Source organism: Argopecten irradians, chromosome 16 (assembly GCF_041381155.1).
Source record: "Argopecten irradians isolate NY chromosome 16, Ai_NY, whole genome shotgun sequence".
NCBI classification, from domain to species: domain Eukaryota; kingdom Metazoa; phylum Mollusca; class Bivalvia; order Pectinida; family Pectinidae; genus Argopecten; species Argopecten irradians.
The window spans coordinates 21,821,866-21,840,490 of record NC_091149.1 but is presented as its reverse complement, the minus strand read 5'-3'; the positions used below and the strand labels follow the sequence as shown (position 1 = coordinate 21,840,490).

General features: G+C 35.2%; 1 protein-coding gene across 1 annotated transcript; it reads right to left on the bottom strand.

Annotated features, from left to right (window-relative positions):
• Positions 1 to 9,804: 9,804 nt before the first annotated feature.
• On the bottom strand, positions 9,805 to 11,616 carry LOC138310099 (uncharacterized). The gene is made up of 2 exons (XM_069251232.1): positions 11,486 to 11,616; positions 9,805 to 10,339 (listed from the first exon to the last, which is right to left on the bottom strand). Exon 2 carries the CDS (start codon positions 10,327 to 10,329, stop codon positions 9,805 to 9,807), a length of 525 nt encoding a protein of 174 aa, XP_069107333.1. The 5' UTR covers positions 10,330 to 10,339; positions 11,486 to 11,616.
• Positions 11,617 to 18,625: the final 7,009 nt, after the last annotated feature.

The following is an 18,625-nucleotide window of genomic DNA, read 5'->3' as shown; positions in this document are numbered from 1 at the left end:
TTTACATATTGGGATAAAATTGTAACAATTAATTAACATGGTAGTTTCATGTTTAAGTGCACAGTTTTAATGTTGCTGTAATGTATACATCAGTTAACCAATTTAACTTTTGATTTGACGAAGTTAGGGGCATTACTTTTGGCTAACCTTCGGAGGTAAGAATACATTGACCTTACTAAAATGCATTGTAGAATAATTTCCGTCATTTATTCACAAACAAAAACGCCATTTAGGCTGAGCGCGAAGAAGGAGTATGAAAAACCATTTTAATGACTATGCGCGTATCTCGACCAAGATACAGAACACAGAGTCTGCCTCAAAAATGCAATAGCTTAGCCGAAGGCAAAAATTAAGGCGGTTTCAAGGGAGACATTAAGAAGAAAAAGTCAGTAAGGAAGGAAAAGAAAAGATAACATCCTAATTTTATTTACCTTTAACGATCTTCTAACAATGATCCCCTTACGTGCTACCTCCAGGACAGCTAACATCGTTGTCGAGATCACCTAGTAACTACCACTATTTACGAACACTCACAAGAATGGGTCATGGACTGGTTTGTCCGTTGTCAGTATACCATAACCGAATATGGTGCTCTGCTCGGTGTCGTCGACAATATGCATCACTGAAATAGACAATATAATGGGCAATACTTCCAACTATCACAAGGAGACTCTAATAAAAGATTGTTACCCGAAACACACGTGCAATTCACACGCATAACATATTATAAAAGAGGTCTTTAAATTAATTTTGCTTCTATTAGGTCATTACTTATACTTATCAATTTAATAACCATTTCTGTGATCTGAGATAAAATAACAAACACGAATTGTACGTTACTTAGCTATGTTGTACACTTAATGACGTTATCAGATGTTAATATATAATTTTATGAGTTCTGTTAAGTCATTGTATTTTTATGATATTTTAAACATGGATAGTTTATGTGATGGGTATGACCTGCAAGCGCACAATATGCATTAAGTCATTAGCTTAAATATATATCATCTGTACAACTCACTTATGTAAATGAGAGATTATGAAATATTCACTGAGATATTAACATGATTTTTACAGTGGCGTTTCCTTTTGCATATTTATATTTCATACCAGGTAAAGTAAAGGTAAATGGCGTTGTCGTGCTCCGGTAATGATAGCGTATACGTATTTCACGGAAAACTACCTGATCAGTAATGACATTCAATCTGAATTATTTTTGTATCTGCATAATGTGTAGATTTATGTAAGAAGCATAAAGCAATAAATCGTTATATCAGCATGTCTCCATGTTTAAGATATGCAAAATGATGTTAAGCAACACCGCGGATTTCCACATTAAGTTATCAAAGATGAAAATCCTAGATAATCATATTGAAAGCCATTTACATGTATATATCTGTTTTGGTTTTTTTTTAGTTTAAGGACCTAGTGATATCTAAGGTCAAATGATCAGATTAAAAACAAGTATGGTACGACTTTTGAAACATATTTTAAAGTAAAAAGAAGTCAAGTGCGTTGAAAAATATCTTCTTTGTTTAAATTGTCTATGAAAAGGTTGTGAATGATAAAATGGTTTCTAATTGAAAAAAAAATATTTGAAAAATGGAAACTTTTTAGAAAAAGGTAACGTCACGTGATACTAAAATTAATAGCCTATGATATAAGACTATTTATTTTACATGCTTATCCGCTGTATTGCGTTATGTACAATTTAAAGACACTCACGCGTCGAATTAACATCAAGCATCTACTCAACAATTAAAGGAGTGTTGAAAGGCGGTTAAAGAAGATATGAATATGGGTGGTAAATAAATAGTATAGTGTTCGTAATGGTGCTTTGCCATCCAGATTACAATTACATCTCTCATAATTGCAATCTAGCGATCTTTTAAATGTTATCTTTACTTTTTTTTCTTTTTCCATAGTACATTTTGTTCTATTCATCAGTAAAATATATTGTAAAGATGCTAGCTAACAATTGAGTTTTCGCCTTCAACCAATTAACCCGGACAGCCAAGGTCAATGTGATCAAGCATAATCCCTATAAATAATTTGGAGAAAAAAAAACCTAACTTAATCTCACTATTTTTAGTTTCCCGTTAACAATCCAGACGCTAACAAGATTATTTTTTTATGATTTCTGAACTAAACTGGTTCATTTAATTATACAAGACACCAATACACCAAGACTTCACTGCATTTTGGAGTAATGGGAGTCTCATCAGTGAATAGTTTGGTGAGATGTTGTGTTGACGACTGATGATGTGTACACTGTCACATTCATCAGATAAATGGCCAGGCATCATAATGCAGCACACAAAGGTACACAAGGTGCGGCAGTCAAAGGTCAATGGTCGATGGTTGATGTCTACATAACTGAAGTATACTTATTTCATCCCGAGTTGAGGTTCTACACATACATTAATTACAATCAACTTGCAAAGTCGTGAACAAAGACCATATACAGTGCAACAAGTCTTTTTTTCCTCTTCCACAATATTTCCTGACTTAAAGCATCTTTTTTGTTGCTTTTTTCAACTCTTTGGTGTCATCTTGAATGCGCTTCCGGTTCGATCATTTTTTTTTTCATTTTCTGCTGTCATTATAGATTGTTTGATTTTACGATTGATATTCCTTTGGCATGTTTTAATGTCATTTTGACAAACAATAAATACACACTTATCATCTTCGGGGTAACACACATAAATGTATTCAAATTTGACCACTCGAATCTCGATTGAAGCTTTTATAAACAGACTTGATAATTTGAACGGTTGGTTTTTGGTAGTCCGACATGTAAACAAATCCCTAGCTGTTCTAAATGTATTGATCGATGAAAAGTAGATCGGTTGGTTAGGCCGTAAAAGCACCGAAAGTGAAGATGTTCATTTAAATATATTTTGAATTATATATGATAAATCCTCTTCATTCTACTGTTGCATAAAATCGTTTGGTTGGTTGGCTGCTTAAAGATCCTCTACCGCCGACAAAGCATAAATGACTCGCATCATTTATTAAGAACAATAATTAATATTTACATTGCCATTGTAGCACCTGTATGTTGCTACTAACCCAAATGTATGCTATTTTCCAATATTAACATTGGCAGTTAGGCTCAGCTAGTTCAAGAGGTCATGAAAACACGGGGTTTTGGTCAGTGTGAAAATTTACTGAAAAAAATGCTAAAATATTCTTAAAATTAATCAATATGAAAATACATTCTAATTTAGGTTTTTGAAATGAATTGAAGTGTTTAATTACCCTTTGTTTCTACCACAATAGAGGGTGTTATTCAACTCTCAGGACTTTGAATAAACACTGCAGCTGTTGATTAACAATTTGTTTATACCACACGTGGTATAAACTCTGTACGCATTCTGATTGGCTGACACGGTGACATTTGACCGAACTGCTTCTTTCCCAGTGTCACGTCATCATTGTCAACGTCATCAATAATCAAATGACGTCATTCTATGTTGTGATGGCCGCTTGACGTCCAAAACTGCTGTTGGAAAGCGTATGCGCCGTGGTCATTGTGTCATAATACGTGACGTTTTCATACATGTTAAATTGACCTTTAGTACTAATTATACATCTTGCCGGACAAGAATTTTACTGATGAGTTTCGTAGTTTTAACGTTTATGAAACAAACTTGATCTTGACGGTAATGGCTTGATGATTATCTGGCGGGAAATAGACGATGCCGTGTCGTGCGAATGCTTTTACATGTATACATGTAGTCCGACATTGAGTTTTATTTTCTGGAAGCAATTTTGAAGATTTGAACTCAATAAGACGTTAAATGAGTATTTTTTTATCCTAAAGATGTTCCCAATTAGAAGAATTTGATATCGACGGATTCTTTATCAAACGATGACTTTTGAATACTAATTAGAGTCTTTTTGCTGATGAAAATATTACTACACCTTATTTGCATATTTCGGTAAATACACGTTACCGTATCCCTGCCGTATTTCTATCGGCTAAAACCGAATATTATTGTGGTAGAAACAGGTCACACTACTAAAGCTAAAGCTCATGTCTTTTGTAACTTTTAAAAAATAACTCACTCGTGTGGAATAAATTCAATATTCAACAACCACTCATTGTGTAACCTCTATATATCTGGTTTATCGATAGAACTATTTCATCTACTGCTATTGTTTAGTCTGTGATTCAGGACAACAGACCGATAGCCAGTGCCACCCAGCATTTCCCGCCAAATCTTTTTTCTCTATACAGACGTATACGTTTTTATTTTCATGCTTTACTTTTTTATCTATTTTCTTTTTAAATGATAATTATTACTTTAAATATAAATATAAGCATTGGTTGCCATATATTTGACATGCTAACGTGCACTACTGGATATGCTAGAACACCCAATGTATGTTACACACAAATGCATGTCAAAAATATGACAACCAGTGTTTCCTTACCTAAATATGTGTCTATATAACATAAAAATGACATAAAAACACCTTATTTTGATTTTGGTGAATATGCAATGAATACTTTATTCCATATAGGGGATAGTGCAATGGATTTGTTTTCGGGTCGCAATTAATTATTTTTGAAGTAACATGAGAAACTCAAACTTTTCAAGTATGGTAATTTCGTAAAGTAAGTAACTTTTGTAGCTGGAGAAAAATACTTATTTTTCCACTTCTTCAAATAGTAGGCACTAACATCCCTAATTTGTGCTTCCTACCACAACTAACTGGCAGCAAGCTCTGTTCACTCAAGGAATTAACGCAACAAGGATATGGCGAATACTTGGCACATCTTAATGAAAAAAGATGGCCGATAAGTTTTATTATATGATCTTTCAATTAAAGTTTTCAATAAAATAAGATTTTACAAAAAACTATGAGTGAAGGTGCGGCTTTAAAATCGCCACACAGTACAATATCAAGAAATTATATAAGAGAGAACAATATGCTAACAATAGCAAACATACATTATACATATAAATGGTACACATACAAGTACAAAGAAAGCGGTGACAAAAATATTACGAGAGAGAACAATATGCAATAAATGTTAAAATAACAATAGCAAATCTACATTATACACATAAATGTTACACATAGAACTACAAAGAAAGCAATGAGCATAAAACAAATGTGGATAATAAGAACAGGGATGTGGTCTGGGTGGGTAATGAAATGTTGATAGAATAGATTAATGGCGCCCGTGAAAATTTTTTCTGTCCGCTGAAATGAGTAGTGCGCAAACTCATAAACAAAGCGTGGTCATGTGAGCTGATAAGCCAATTAGAAGTAATCAAATATATACGCAGAGGCGGTAAATTTTGAATCGACTACAAGGAGGCGGTAAAATTGAATCGTGTAAAAAATCGTCTATTGCACAATAACACCTAACACAAACTAACAAGCAGCAAGCTCTGTTCACTCAAGGAATTAACGCAACAAGGATATGGCGAATACTTGGCACATCTTAATGAAAAAAGATGGCCGATAAGTTTTATTATACGATCTTTCAATTAAAGTTTTCAATAAAATAAGGTTTTACAAAAAACTATGAGTGAAGGTGCGGCTTTAAAATCGCCACAAAGCTTCATATATAAACACAATATATGAAGCTGCCGCCACCCTTGCTGCGTATGAATGAAATACTAACTTCAGACCTGGCTACAAGTTAAAATTATTATAGAAAAAATCCCAGTGGAAAATATAAAGCAAAATATAAAAGAATAAAAAACAATCTAGAACTTACTGGAAACAGTGAAGCAAGTTAAAACTTCAGAAACGTAAGTTAAATAGTTGAAAATGGTTGGAGAATATAAACTATTTTGATAAAACTTATTTCAGGCTGACAACATAATGATAGTTGTTGATCCTGACAAAGAAAATAATCGACAAATTGAATCAATATAAATTGATAAAACAGCAACAACTATCATGTTGAACAAAGAGGAGTACTGCAACAAAAGGCTGTGTTACTAAACTGGTATTAAGATAGCCTGAGCATGTGTATTACTACAATAACTGAATGCTATAAATCATAGTGCAAAAATAGAAAAAAACATTGGAGAGTGTGTTGCATTAACAAAACAAAACTATTATGTCCCATAAAATTGGGACCACTTAATGTAGAAACTGTATCCCATTGAAGGTTTAGTCTAGATCTAGGGCGTACCGTCACAAAAGATCCGAGCATTACCTTATACAATAAAAACATGTAGATTACCCAATATTGTAAGGTTACAAGTTTGCAACATTTGTAAAAAATTTAACTTAATATGTCTTACTGTTCACATGTAACAGCACGTGCAAAATCTAATTAGAAGAATATCAGCTAGATCCAGGGCGTACCGCCACAAAGGATATCTAACAGATAATAACAACAAAATAAAACACTGTAATCTAAACATTTAAAACAAGAGCAGCTACTATTCTCAAAATAATAGGTACATTGAAAATAACATTTGACCAGAAAAATCTGAACCGGGGCGTACCGCCACTATGGATCAGAAATAGCTGGACATGGAAATAAGATACATCAACTATCCAGCATTAGACAGAACTGGGGCGTACCACCACAATAGTTCTCACCTATGCTAAATACCCAACCTAGTAATATCTTAGCTAGTCAGATACATCAACAGGGGACCAACCACTACAAAGTACCCTACGTTACGGAATGTTTCGCTTTTCCAACGACCTAGAGATCGGATTTGGGAATCAGAAAGACCTAATGAATTTGCAGCAAAGGATGCCCCCCCCCCCCCCCCCCCCAATTCTGAAGGAGTGACCTTTGAAACGTGACACATCAAGGTGGCACAGTGACAAGCATTGTTGGACGAGGGAATCAAAACGCTTTCGCGGGAAGGGAAGTCCTTGGCGTGTTAGAAAGAGGCATCCTGCTTTAGAACCACGAAGTTTTAAATAATTGATAAGGTATAACACTGGACAATGCTTCTGGGGCATGGCTTTGACTGGAATAGTGTGAGGTTTCCCACTGATGTAATGCTTAAAATGACGAAATGTGATAAATATTTGATTTGGTCTTTTGTCTTTAAATTCAACATCGACATCTGCTAACTGCAACAATTTCTTAGCTTGCGCTGAAGTATATGCTAGCAATTCCCCTAAACGAGCTAACGCATACAATGCTAGTGTAAAGACCGCTGCTAAGAGAGACTGCTCGTGTGGGCAATTAGTAACTTTGCAGATTTGTTCACAAAGTGAATGCAAAATTGGAATAGTTATGGGCAGTCTCGTGTCGAAAGAAGGGGCCAGACGTGTAGCACCTTGAATGACCTTGCGAACAAAGAAGGATTTGGTAGGGTTGTTAAAACCATTTAGCTTATGTACATAGCCTAAAGCTGACAACTGTGACGTTATAGTACCAGGTGCCTTGCTCATTTGGTAGGCATGGGCAACATATAATGCTACTGTACTATGAGGTACTGGTATGCAGAATGGTTGTCCTAGTATGACAGTAGAAATTTCGAAATCGCTGATAAAGCTCGATCATATATTCTTCTTGATGCTGGGGCCAGAGAAGCATTCAGTAGGGTTGACAAAGTGGGAAGAAGAGAGTTTGGTCCACCTGAGGATGCACTGGAGTTGGCTGAGGATTTGCAGAAGACAGCAACTCTTTGAACCGCTTTATCTGTAAATGAGACAGAGCATCAGCCAATATATTTTTTCTACCTTCAATATGTTGAGCTTTTATCAAAATGTTATGGTGTTAACATTTTAGGACTAGAGCGCGAACCATTGTCATGATCACAGGGTCTCGAGAAGATTGAGAGTTTAAAACCGAAACAAGACTCATGTTATCAGTAAATAACCAGATAGCCGTGTTTTCTACTTGATGACCCCATGTATATATAGCAGCGACAATAGGATATAGCTCTAGGGCATTGATGTGAGGTTTTTTAATGTTGGGTGTCCAAAACGCCATACAACCATTCATCCTTGAATACAGCCCCAAAACCAATAGAAGCTGAGGCATCAGTAAAAAGCTGAATTGTCTCTGAGGTCTCCCATATATCTGACAAGAAGAAGTTTTTTCCATTAAATTTGTCTAAAAATTCAGCCCATAATGCCATATCAGCTCTCCCACCCGCGTTAAGTCTAATTTTATGACCCGATTTCCTAATGCCCTTGGTCAAGTCTATCATCCGACGCAGGAAGGGCCGACCTGGAATCACGACACTAGTTGCAAATTGTAATGTCCCAATTAAAGATTGTAATTCCTTAAGGGTGACTTTTTTGCGACATTTGAAATCGTGGCATAAAGCTTTACATTTAGATAGTTTGTCTTGTGGGAGACGAGATTCCATGACAATAGCATCAAGAGTGATTCCCAGAAAGGGGAGGATTTTATCCGGCCCAAAAGTTTTTTCTGTTGCCAAGGGAACCCCTAACTGTGAACAAAGTAATTGGAAATCTTGTAAACTTGAAAGGCATTTCTCATAAGAAGGTTCAATGAACAAAAAATCATCCAAAACTTTGACAATGGCTGATGTTCTGCCTCGCTGATACATGATCCATTCAATAGCAGAGCTAAACATCTCAAAAATTCTGCAACTTTCTGCAAGGCCCATGGGAAGACATTTATCAAAATAAAATTGACCTTTCCAATGAAAACCAAGCAGATGGTGTTGACTGGGGTGAATCGGAATAATCCTGAAAGCTGATTCAATATCTGATTTGGCCATAAATGGTGTTGGAGTACGTTTCAAGAAAGATATTGCGTCCTGGATTGTTTGATACTGTACCGAGGTAAACTCCTCATTAATACCATCATTGATAGAAGAACCCTCTGGAAAACTAAGGTGGTGAATGAGTCGGAATTTATTGGATTCTTTCTTAGGAACAACCCCTAAAGGGCTTAAATGAAAAGTTGAAAATGGTGGATTTGGAAATGGGCCTGCAATACGACCTGCTTGTATTTCTTTAGCCAGTTTTTCGTCAACAATTTCAGGCATATCTTTAGCCGATACCAGATTATTGCAGAATTCATGAGATGGCTCACCTTGAAAATGAAATTTAAAACCTTCAGTAAAACCATTCACTTAATAAGAGGTTTTTCCCTGGTCATAACCCTGAAGGGCCCGAGCAAGAAATACTGGATCAACCGGCGAGATTACTTTATTGTCCGAAGCGCCATTGATGCCCGCGGGCATTTCAACGATAGGGGAAGCGGTAGTTGGATGGATTGTTGAATCGTTGGCCGAAGCGTGGCCCACGGAAGCGAAAGTGAGGGGGACGAAAATTGCCATGGGTAGATGACCCTTGGTTGCCCTGATAGCCCAAAACCGGGCAATTAGAGCTGGCATGTTTCGCCCCACAAACTCCACATTTGTGCAGAAATTTGCACCCACTGCAATATTCACCACGCGCGTAGCGATGACAGACATTTGTATTTTGAGACAAGTTTGCGCGACGCGACATTGCCTCCTGCCACAATTCCATTTGGCATTCATCCCAACGAAGATGACATGCAGGGTTGGCCATCAACATTCTAAATGTTTTGTCATAATATCGCCAGTCTGCATGTTTTGCTGCCAGATGACGGACCATTGACATGTATTTAAGCAGTTGGGGAAAAACCTCTTTGTTAGCATCTATGCTACAAAACACAACAATAAATATATTGAAATTATTTGTCCATTCATATATTGATAGAGTTTTTGGTGGACCAGATTTCCTGACTAGCTGAAAGGACGGTTTGTCATCATTGGTGTTGATGACCATAGTCATGTTCCCATCAGTTTCTTTATCAGTTAATGTGCTCATATCCACAAATTTATTTTCCAAAATCTTTTATCGAACAATGTCAGAAACCATCAAATGTAAAGGTAAAGATTGAGACACGAAATGCCTCGAACTGTCAGTATCTGTCTCTACGTCATCCTGAAATGCGAGAGAGTTGGCTGGAAAAATGCCCTCACCAATGGCCATTGTTGTGGATGGGGCACTTGACATGTTGGCAGTCACAGTTGTTGCAGTAAACTGGGTGCTGGGTTGGGTTGTGGTTAACTCGACTGTTGTTGGTGTTGCTGCTGTTTGAACAGCAGAGGCATCGGGCACAGGCACATCTATGGGCTGAGCAGGGGGATGAATGTGTGCACGAGCCTCCTGCATCCCGGCTTCAAAGGCTTCTCTGATGAGGCCCTGTAATTGTGAGGAGGCCATCGTGACCTCTGGTGAACTGGAGACAGGAATAGTAGTCTCGGCCCTAGAAGCTGATGTTGCTGTAGAGGCTGGCATCTGGTTGATTCGACTCCGTTTTGGAACTGTAGCATTGACATATTGGTTTTGCAGGGCAGCTCGACGCTTAGGAGGCATTATGGTGTATCTGAATTAAATAAGTGTGGCCAGCAATAATGAAGTTCACAAGAATTCCTTAGTTAAAATTAAATCAAAATTGTGTGTAAAATAACGAAGCTTTTGTAGACTTGAACTTTGATAATTCTAGAGTAAGTCCCAGTTATTAAGAACAAAGTAAACAAACATTGAAATTAATAATGTAACTACGAACTTGTAACCTAAAATAAATAATTGTAATTGTAAGTAACATTATCTCTATATATATATATATAGTCAAAGAACTGTTATTATTCAATGAAAAATTATATCAGAAATTCCAATAATAAAGGAGAAACAAATTGGTGCTCTTAATGTAAAAAGAATAAACAAAACAACTAATAAATGTACGCGGGCACTTAGGCAAATAAAATTATAATGTTTTTGTGATGAACGCGGGCACAAAGGCAGAATAACGGGTACACGACAAAGCAACCCAGGGTTTACACCTCTGCCTAAACAGATATATGGCGTATATGTAAGCCAAAATGGCGAACAAAGCCACGAGAAGCTGTGTACAAAAACTTTGATTGGCCTATAATATGGCTTCATATTATGAAAATGCACACCATCCGAACACAGAAGTTCGTTTTCATTCCAAATCTCACGTGTATGTTGCCAAAATACTACTCAATGTATCTCCAAACTACGAGCCAGCAAGTAATTAGTCTCGGCCACCCGCGCATTGTAAACAGAAATAGGAACATCCCCTTTATGCCGACGCGTCCGTTCACGGCGAAATAACTGACACACAGCAATTTTTTGAACACCACAACGAAGAAGACTATGCACGAAATCAATAATCGCAGCGACGACTTGGTTGGGCTGAAAGTTCGGCCTACTGAGATCATTACCGCCGCATTGCAAACAAACAAGCTTATAAGAACTGGAAGCGGAACGGTGAAAACGGGAAACTAAACGAGCGATATTAGCACCCGGAATCCCAACCAGATGAACAACATCGTTCGAGAAGCCAAACTTATCACGCGATGGGGATGCCTGTATAAACTTTTCCAAACGAGCGATAAAACTGTGGCCGAGTACCAAAACATGAGCTGGGTCAGACATGACAGATGTGGCCTTGGCCTTGTGACCTGATTTTGAGCTTAATCAAGCGAAGAAAAGTAAACAAACTTACCCGGAAACGAAAATTGATGATCACTGCCAAATAGTTACATGTCGTTGACAGATATGTAGTCGAAAGAGTATTTGGAAGTGCAAATAATGAAATGTTGATAGAATAGATTAATGGCGCCCGTGAAAATATTTTCTGTCCGCTGAAATGAGTAGTGCGCAAACTCATAAACAAAGCGTGGTCATGTGAGCTGATAAGGCAATTAGAAGTAATCAAATATATACGCAGAGGCGGTAAATTTTGAATCGACTACAAGGAGGCGGTAAAATTGAATCGTGTAAAAAATCGTCTATTGCATAGACTCTTTATTTGTCTGCTCCAGTTTTTATAGAGAAAAAATCCATTCGTCAGTGGTGTAGCTAGTAAATGTAATGACATTTTTACATCAAGGATATTCAAGGACGGTTCCACTCCAGGAAATGTATTGCTTTTGTGAATGTCGATGTTCCGTTGGTTTCGTTGACATGGCAAAACCATAATGTTCCTTTATAGTGCGCAATCCTTTTAAATAAATATTGCTAGTTTGCATAAAAACAGAAACAAAACAAAAAAACACATTTTTAATAAACTGAGAGGAAACAATGTTATTTGCTTTACTGTATCAAAAACTCGGAATTTCTAGCTGAGAAATTTCGTATCCTCATCGTAATAAAGGATGTTTCCAAAGCATCAGAAATACACGATTGTGTCCTGGAATTTTACATAACAATTGCATGACTGGTTCTAGTATAGAGTTATATATTTTTATTTTTGAGATAATGAATGTAAACTTTATGCATTTAATCATGAATTAATCGCATTTGGCTAGGTACGGCAAGGCACTGCAAGGCACGGTGTCATTAGCTACACTCGGTCTTATATATTTCTGATTATAAAAGAATGGTGTCGTCAATTAACGGAACAAGTTTACAAAATTCTTAATATGACGGATTATTCAAACATGCATGATTTCATTGATACATGATAAGTGATAAATTATTTCTATTTGCGAAAAATAAAGACTTCTTCAATAAATCAATCACAATGAACTGAATTGGGATTTATATGTCTAACGTAAGGAATACATTACACACAAAAATATCGTAGGCTATTAGTTAATAGCCTTATTAACTAATCATCTTAATATGGTGGATATCAAAGAAACAAATATAATAATAGAAATCAACTTCTTTCCAATCTATATTGAAGAATAACCCTTAATGTCGTTACGTTTAATTCCTATTTGTAAATATAGGGATCATTATTCTTACTCTGTGTGAGAGATTGTTTTTATTATCATTACATGTATTAATGTTTTAAAAAAAATCATACTGAAGGATAAAGAACATTTACACTGAAAAATACATATAGAAATGAAAAGAGAGGAATACCGTGAGTAAGGGGTTAGGATAGATTGTCTAATATCCTGAAAAAAGAGGTTCCATGATGGTACCGATTGTTGCCATATCAAGCTACTGTGATTGGTGTATTTTTTATTATCTTAACGTCCTATTAACAAAACAGAGTCATTTAAGGTCCGTCTGCCATGCTTTTGATGTGAAGTACTTGGTTCATATTATGGGAAAATGTGGTATATTCGCGTTGTGCCTTCTTGTATAGTACATATTTTGTCTTTTTATAGTGCTATGCCACTGAAGGATGCCGTCGAAGACACCAAACAAGCACAACCCACATAAAACTGACAACGGACAAACCAGTCGTCTCACTCCCTTTATGCAGAGCGCTAAGTAGGAGCAGAAACTACTATTTTTATAGACTATGGTGTGTGTCTCATATATATATATATATAGCGATATTTCGCTATTCTCTACTATTTCGATACCTTCAAAATTTGATGTATTATTTAATAATTTGAATTAATGAATTAATTTAGATTAGACAGGTGAATATGTATCATGTGCTCATAAATTATATGACAATTAATGTGTATAGACATTTTAATAATTATGACGATATATCGGTTAATATTCTGTAGGGTGTTGCACTTTGCTATACATAATTGATACAAAGCTGGTGTATTACATATAGTATAAGATGTTTTCTTTAAGGCATTTTAGTCAAAAAAACGAGAATGCACTGCAATATACATATATGTGATCTGTTTACTATCTTCAAGTAAAACTTAAAGTAACATCAGCTATGAATTTTATCATGCATTCGTTTCGGTCTGAAATTCCTAAATGGAAAAATAATCACATACATATGAAAATATTAAACTCCACACCATATTAACCGATAAATTGTCAGGAATATTATAATGATTATGCAAATTTAATGTCATATTACGTATGAGCCTTTGATAAGTGTTAACTTATACGTACCACGGTGAGATATCGTAATGCTAATATCCGGAAAAAAATCACTTAACCTCCAGCAACGTGTCTGTTTGTTATACAACTTCACACAAAAAAGAACATTTCTAATCAATGACATGTGTTTAAAATTATTCTCGCAAACGTCCAAAATCATGAAGTTTGGAAACTATAGGCCATAATACGAGTGTTTATTCCAAATTTGTTAACAGGTCTTGAGCGAAAACCAATTTGGAAAATTTCATTGCGAATTATACACGTGAAATAAAGTCACATCATTACCGTTAATTAGTAGGTTATATTAGATATTGCTTTGTTTGTGATCCTCTTAATTAATACCCACGAATACAATGGAATATTGACAAGAAAGGTAATATCTATAGCGTAAATGTCAGTGCGGTATAATGTACTGGCTGGCCTCAGACAATACACTCATGTCGTGTGAGGCTGAATTGCATGGCTACCTATGCAATAAAGCCTCGTGACATCACAGAGGCAACAGAATTTCTATTTTCCCGGTACAATTAAAACATTTATTTTTCAGAAACTAGGCTGAGTTTACTAAAATATACAAACAACGATATTTGGGTAGAAAATATCACGCCGTTTTCATGTATGGTGAATCGACCTGCAAAATGGCGGATAATCATAGGTAGTAAAATTGCAATAAAACTTCGAGCTATGAGAGAAAAGGATCTTTTATATTTACACAAGAAAGACTCTTATACTCTCATAAATTAAGGGATCCCGCCTTTGGACATATTGAAAGTTAGTACGTGGTAACAAGACATTTGATCGACCATATTACATTCCTAAAATTACCTATGTCCTACTGGAATGATAATTGAAATAATTCTTAGTAAATTACGGATAACTCGATAAAGGTAAATAGAATATCGCTAAATAGCCGTAAATGAATAAAAATAATAGATTTATAGTTAATCTATTCGGATGTTTAGGGAAAATCACCGCAAAGTTTCTTAATCAATGGGATTTATTTGCCAAATTGTACATCAATATTAGCTGAAATATGATCATATTTGGATGTTTAGCCAATTCAATGCTGACGACATAACCAAGGGTAAAACTCAAACTTTCACTGGGATTAATGTATGCATGTACATGTTTGTGGTATTTTGGAATATGATTCGATATGTTATTAAAAAATCACATCTATTTTGAGATCAATATGTCAACAGATATAAATTGTAATAACATTTCGTCATATTGTTATTCGTATTAGATGTATTGAGTGTCATTACGAAATATACTCGGTTCTCTTTGCTGAGTAGAGCAGAATTTAGTACAATTCTGAAACTTATCGTGACCTTTGGCCATCTAGTTAAAACAAAACTGTGAAACACAAACAATGAGAATAGGGATTGCTGTTTAATTCGTTGAACTGAGTAAGAATGAGGACACTTTTTTTTCAAATCAATGAAATATAAGCACTGATGTCAGTATTTTTTTTTTATTTCATCGGGGTATAAAAAAACTTGTTTGCAAATTGTCTGAATCCACGTAGCGGATTCTCACAAAAGTTTGCAGACAAAATTGATTTCATAATCTGTTGAAATTAAAAAAAATATACTGACATCAATGCTTATAATTGATGTTTTTAACAATTTAATAAAATAAAACACGTTATAGTGTATAATTCTGTATTGGTTATTAAAAGGATTTTTCAAAATCAATACGCAACGTCAATGTTTCTATTGTGAAGTCACGATGACGTCGGATTTTCATGTCATTCTTGTATTCTTTTCATAGTGGTATGAAAGCAAGCGTAGTGGTCAAGAAAGTCAGATTTAGTATGAAAATAACGAAAAATTAGTTATATACATTTTACATGTAACTTGCAAATTTTCGTATAATCCCCGATCGTCCCGTTTCCTAGTTCATTTACCTATTCATTCAATTAATATATGTATGAATTTTCTGTCACATGAATAATTCTGCACAATTGTTCTAACAATTGAAGTCATCGTTGTTTTCATATTATCAAAAACGTGCACGTCCGAATTAAACTGATGTCATGGTGCCTTTCAGTACCTTGCAGTACCTTACCGTATGCATCTAATGCATTATTAAATGCATAACGCTTGCATTCATTATCTCAAATTAAACGAAAATTACAATACATAACTCTTTACTAGAACCAGTCCTATAAGGGTTATGTAAAGTTCAAGGAAACTAACATGTGTCACCATTTCAATCGTTACGATGGGGATTAGTAATAAATTCGTCATCCACAAATTTCTTCACTTAACATGTGTTTCAGTGCTTTGTACAGACTTACACGTTTTTGTCTGTAAAGGACGGTAAACCTTTGATTTATCAACACGTGCTTGCTATATTAGATAATACGATGATACTGTAGATAATATATAGCACCAACATTTGAAATACGTGCTTCATTAAGATACAATTGCATGAAGCACATTGGACATCTGCACGGAACGTTACGTTGCACTTTTGGATTCTTATTATATCTTGCGTCTATGACCAATATGTCAAATAATGTGCATCTATTAGCCTATCAATACTTCGATGCAATGCTGAGAAACAGACAAAAAACGATGAATAAAATGACTGAATATGCGTCATGTGTTTGTAAACAATTTACATATTCGACTTCTTTTCGAAACCTGCTGAAGCAAATTCACTGAATTAATGCATAAACGTTTTTCGATTTGTTTAGGTAGGTGGACCTTATACAGAGGTTTACGCTACGACTGGTTTTTATGTAGTGGAATTATCCTCTTCACACGGCCTTCTTTTAACTGAATTTTAAAGGAAAAATGCCAATGGGCTTTAATCCTGATACAGAATGAAACAAAGACTAGAAAACAATTTTGTATAGGGCCATAGTACCATTCTATGTATGAAGGATATTTTATTTTATCGCATTAACGGGTTAAATTTTGTGAAACTGTAGTCAATTTTGTGAAACTGTAGTCAACTGTTCGGGACGGTGGTCATATAATTCACAATTGCCCTTATGCCATAAATGATTTTTTCTGTTAAAAAATCATAACAGAAAAAATCATTGAATTTGGTCCAGCACTTTTGGAGAAGGAAGTCGAAAATGTAAATAGTTTACGGACACATGACGATTGGAATAAAATAATACTATGCCTTTCAGAAATTAGAGTTCTAGAGATATGATTGGGATAATTCCACTTCACTACATTAAGACCAGTCTTAGCAGACAATCTCTGTAAAATGGGCACCTGCTTAAAAAGATCATAAAATGTGTGTGCATAATTTCACTGAATTTGCTTTAACAGATTTGGAAATGGGAGTCAACAATGAAAATTGTTTACGAACACAAGACTAAAATTGATCATTTAGTCATGCGTTGTTGTCTGTTGATAAGCTAATAGATACATATTATTTGAAATATTGGTAATATAAAGAATCCAAACGTGCAAGCTACCTTTCCGTAAAGATGGCAAATTCAATTGTGAATCATGCATTGTATTTTGTCAATGAAATACCTTCAAAATGTTGTATGAATGGTTACCAAAATGACTTCGAACGTGATCAATATTCGCCTTATTTAATGACTCGAATACCTTATCAAAGTCCACTTCTTTTAAATAATCTTAAATAAGTATTACCGATTTCGGTTTACTTTTGACAGTAGTCATACGCATTATCATTCACACGTTCTGTTTCCATCTCTCTGAGTTCCGTTGTTGAGAAGCGTTATTTGACCGCCATTTTGTGGCTAACGATAACGTTCAAACCTTAAACTATTTCTATCAACCTAATAAATATATCTTGAATATCACGTGACGTAATTTTAACCCATAGGAACACAAAATTCTTGTCTTGTCTGAGGCATGATTACGTGCCTAGTACGCAAGAGCAGATAGATCAAAGGCTGGCCGTGTTTTTGAAAACAGAAACGCTTAAGTCTGTACAAAGTACCGAAGCACACAGCGAGGATAATTAGAGGACTGCTTCTGCATGTTTTGTATTTTTTTGCTGACGTGGCAAAATTATTTCATTTTAAAAAATCATTTGAAATGAACTGAAAGTCGTCTTTCAAGGTATTATTTGGGGATTTTACCACATTAAGACAGGAAATTACTAGATGACAAATTTATTTCGTATCCCCATCGTAACGATTGAAATAGTGACATGTGTAAGTGTCCTTGAACTTTACATAACCATTATAGGACTGGTTCTAGTATACAATTGCGTTTTTGTGTGTGAAATTTTGCGATAATGAATGTAAACGTTATGCATTTAATCATGCATTAATCGCATACGGTAAGGTACTGCAAGGTACTGAAAGGCACGATGACATCAGCTACACTCTTCTGCCTTTGTGATAATCATAATTTAACAATGGTTTCTTGAATTGACATAACATTATGCAGAATCTTTGTTTGAACAGAATATTTAAGCATCTAATATTTGAATGAGTAGGGTAATAAACTATGGGAAACGCGACAACGGGGAATATACACAAATATTGCTTGTTAATATGTACATTCTTCTAATGGAGGCTATTTTAACAACCAATTCAGATGGCCTTCAGTTGATTGTCATATGGCATTTGTTGTTAATGCCCAGGTCGAAAAAAATAATGATATATTAAGGATATTACATCTTACATTTTAATTTTCGCTCGCCAAGGCTCGCAAAGATAAAAACGTCTTAGACTCATTTCATAAAATCTCATATGAAATGAATACAAATTTAAGAAACTTTTTATCACATATCTACAAATACCAAAATAAAGCAAAGAATATCACGTCAAAATGTATTCCAAAAATTCCAGCAGACAGAGACCACTATTTTGTACTGCCGCCATCGT

Excerpts from the sequence above, each read along its gene's own strand:
- LOC138310099 (XM_069251232.1), bottom strand. The coding sequence starts at position 10,329 with ATGCCTCCTAAGCGTCGAGCTGCCCTGCAAAACCAATATGTCAATGCT.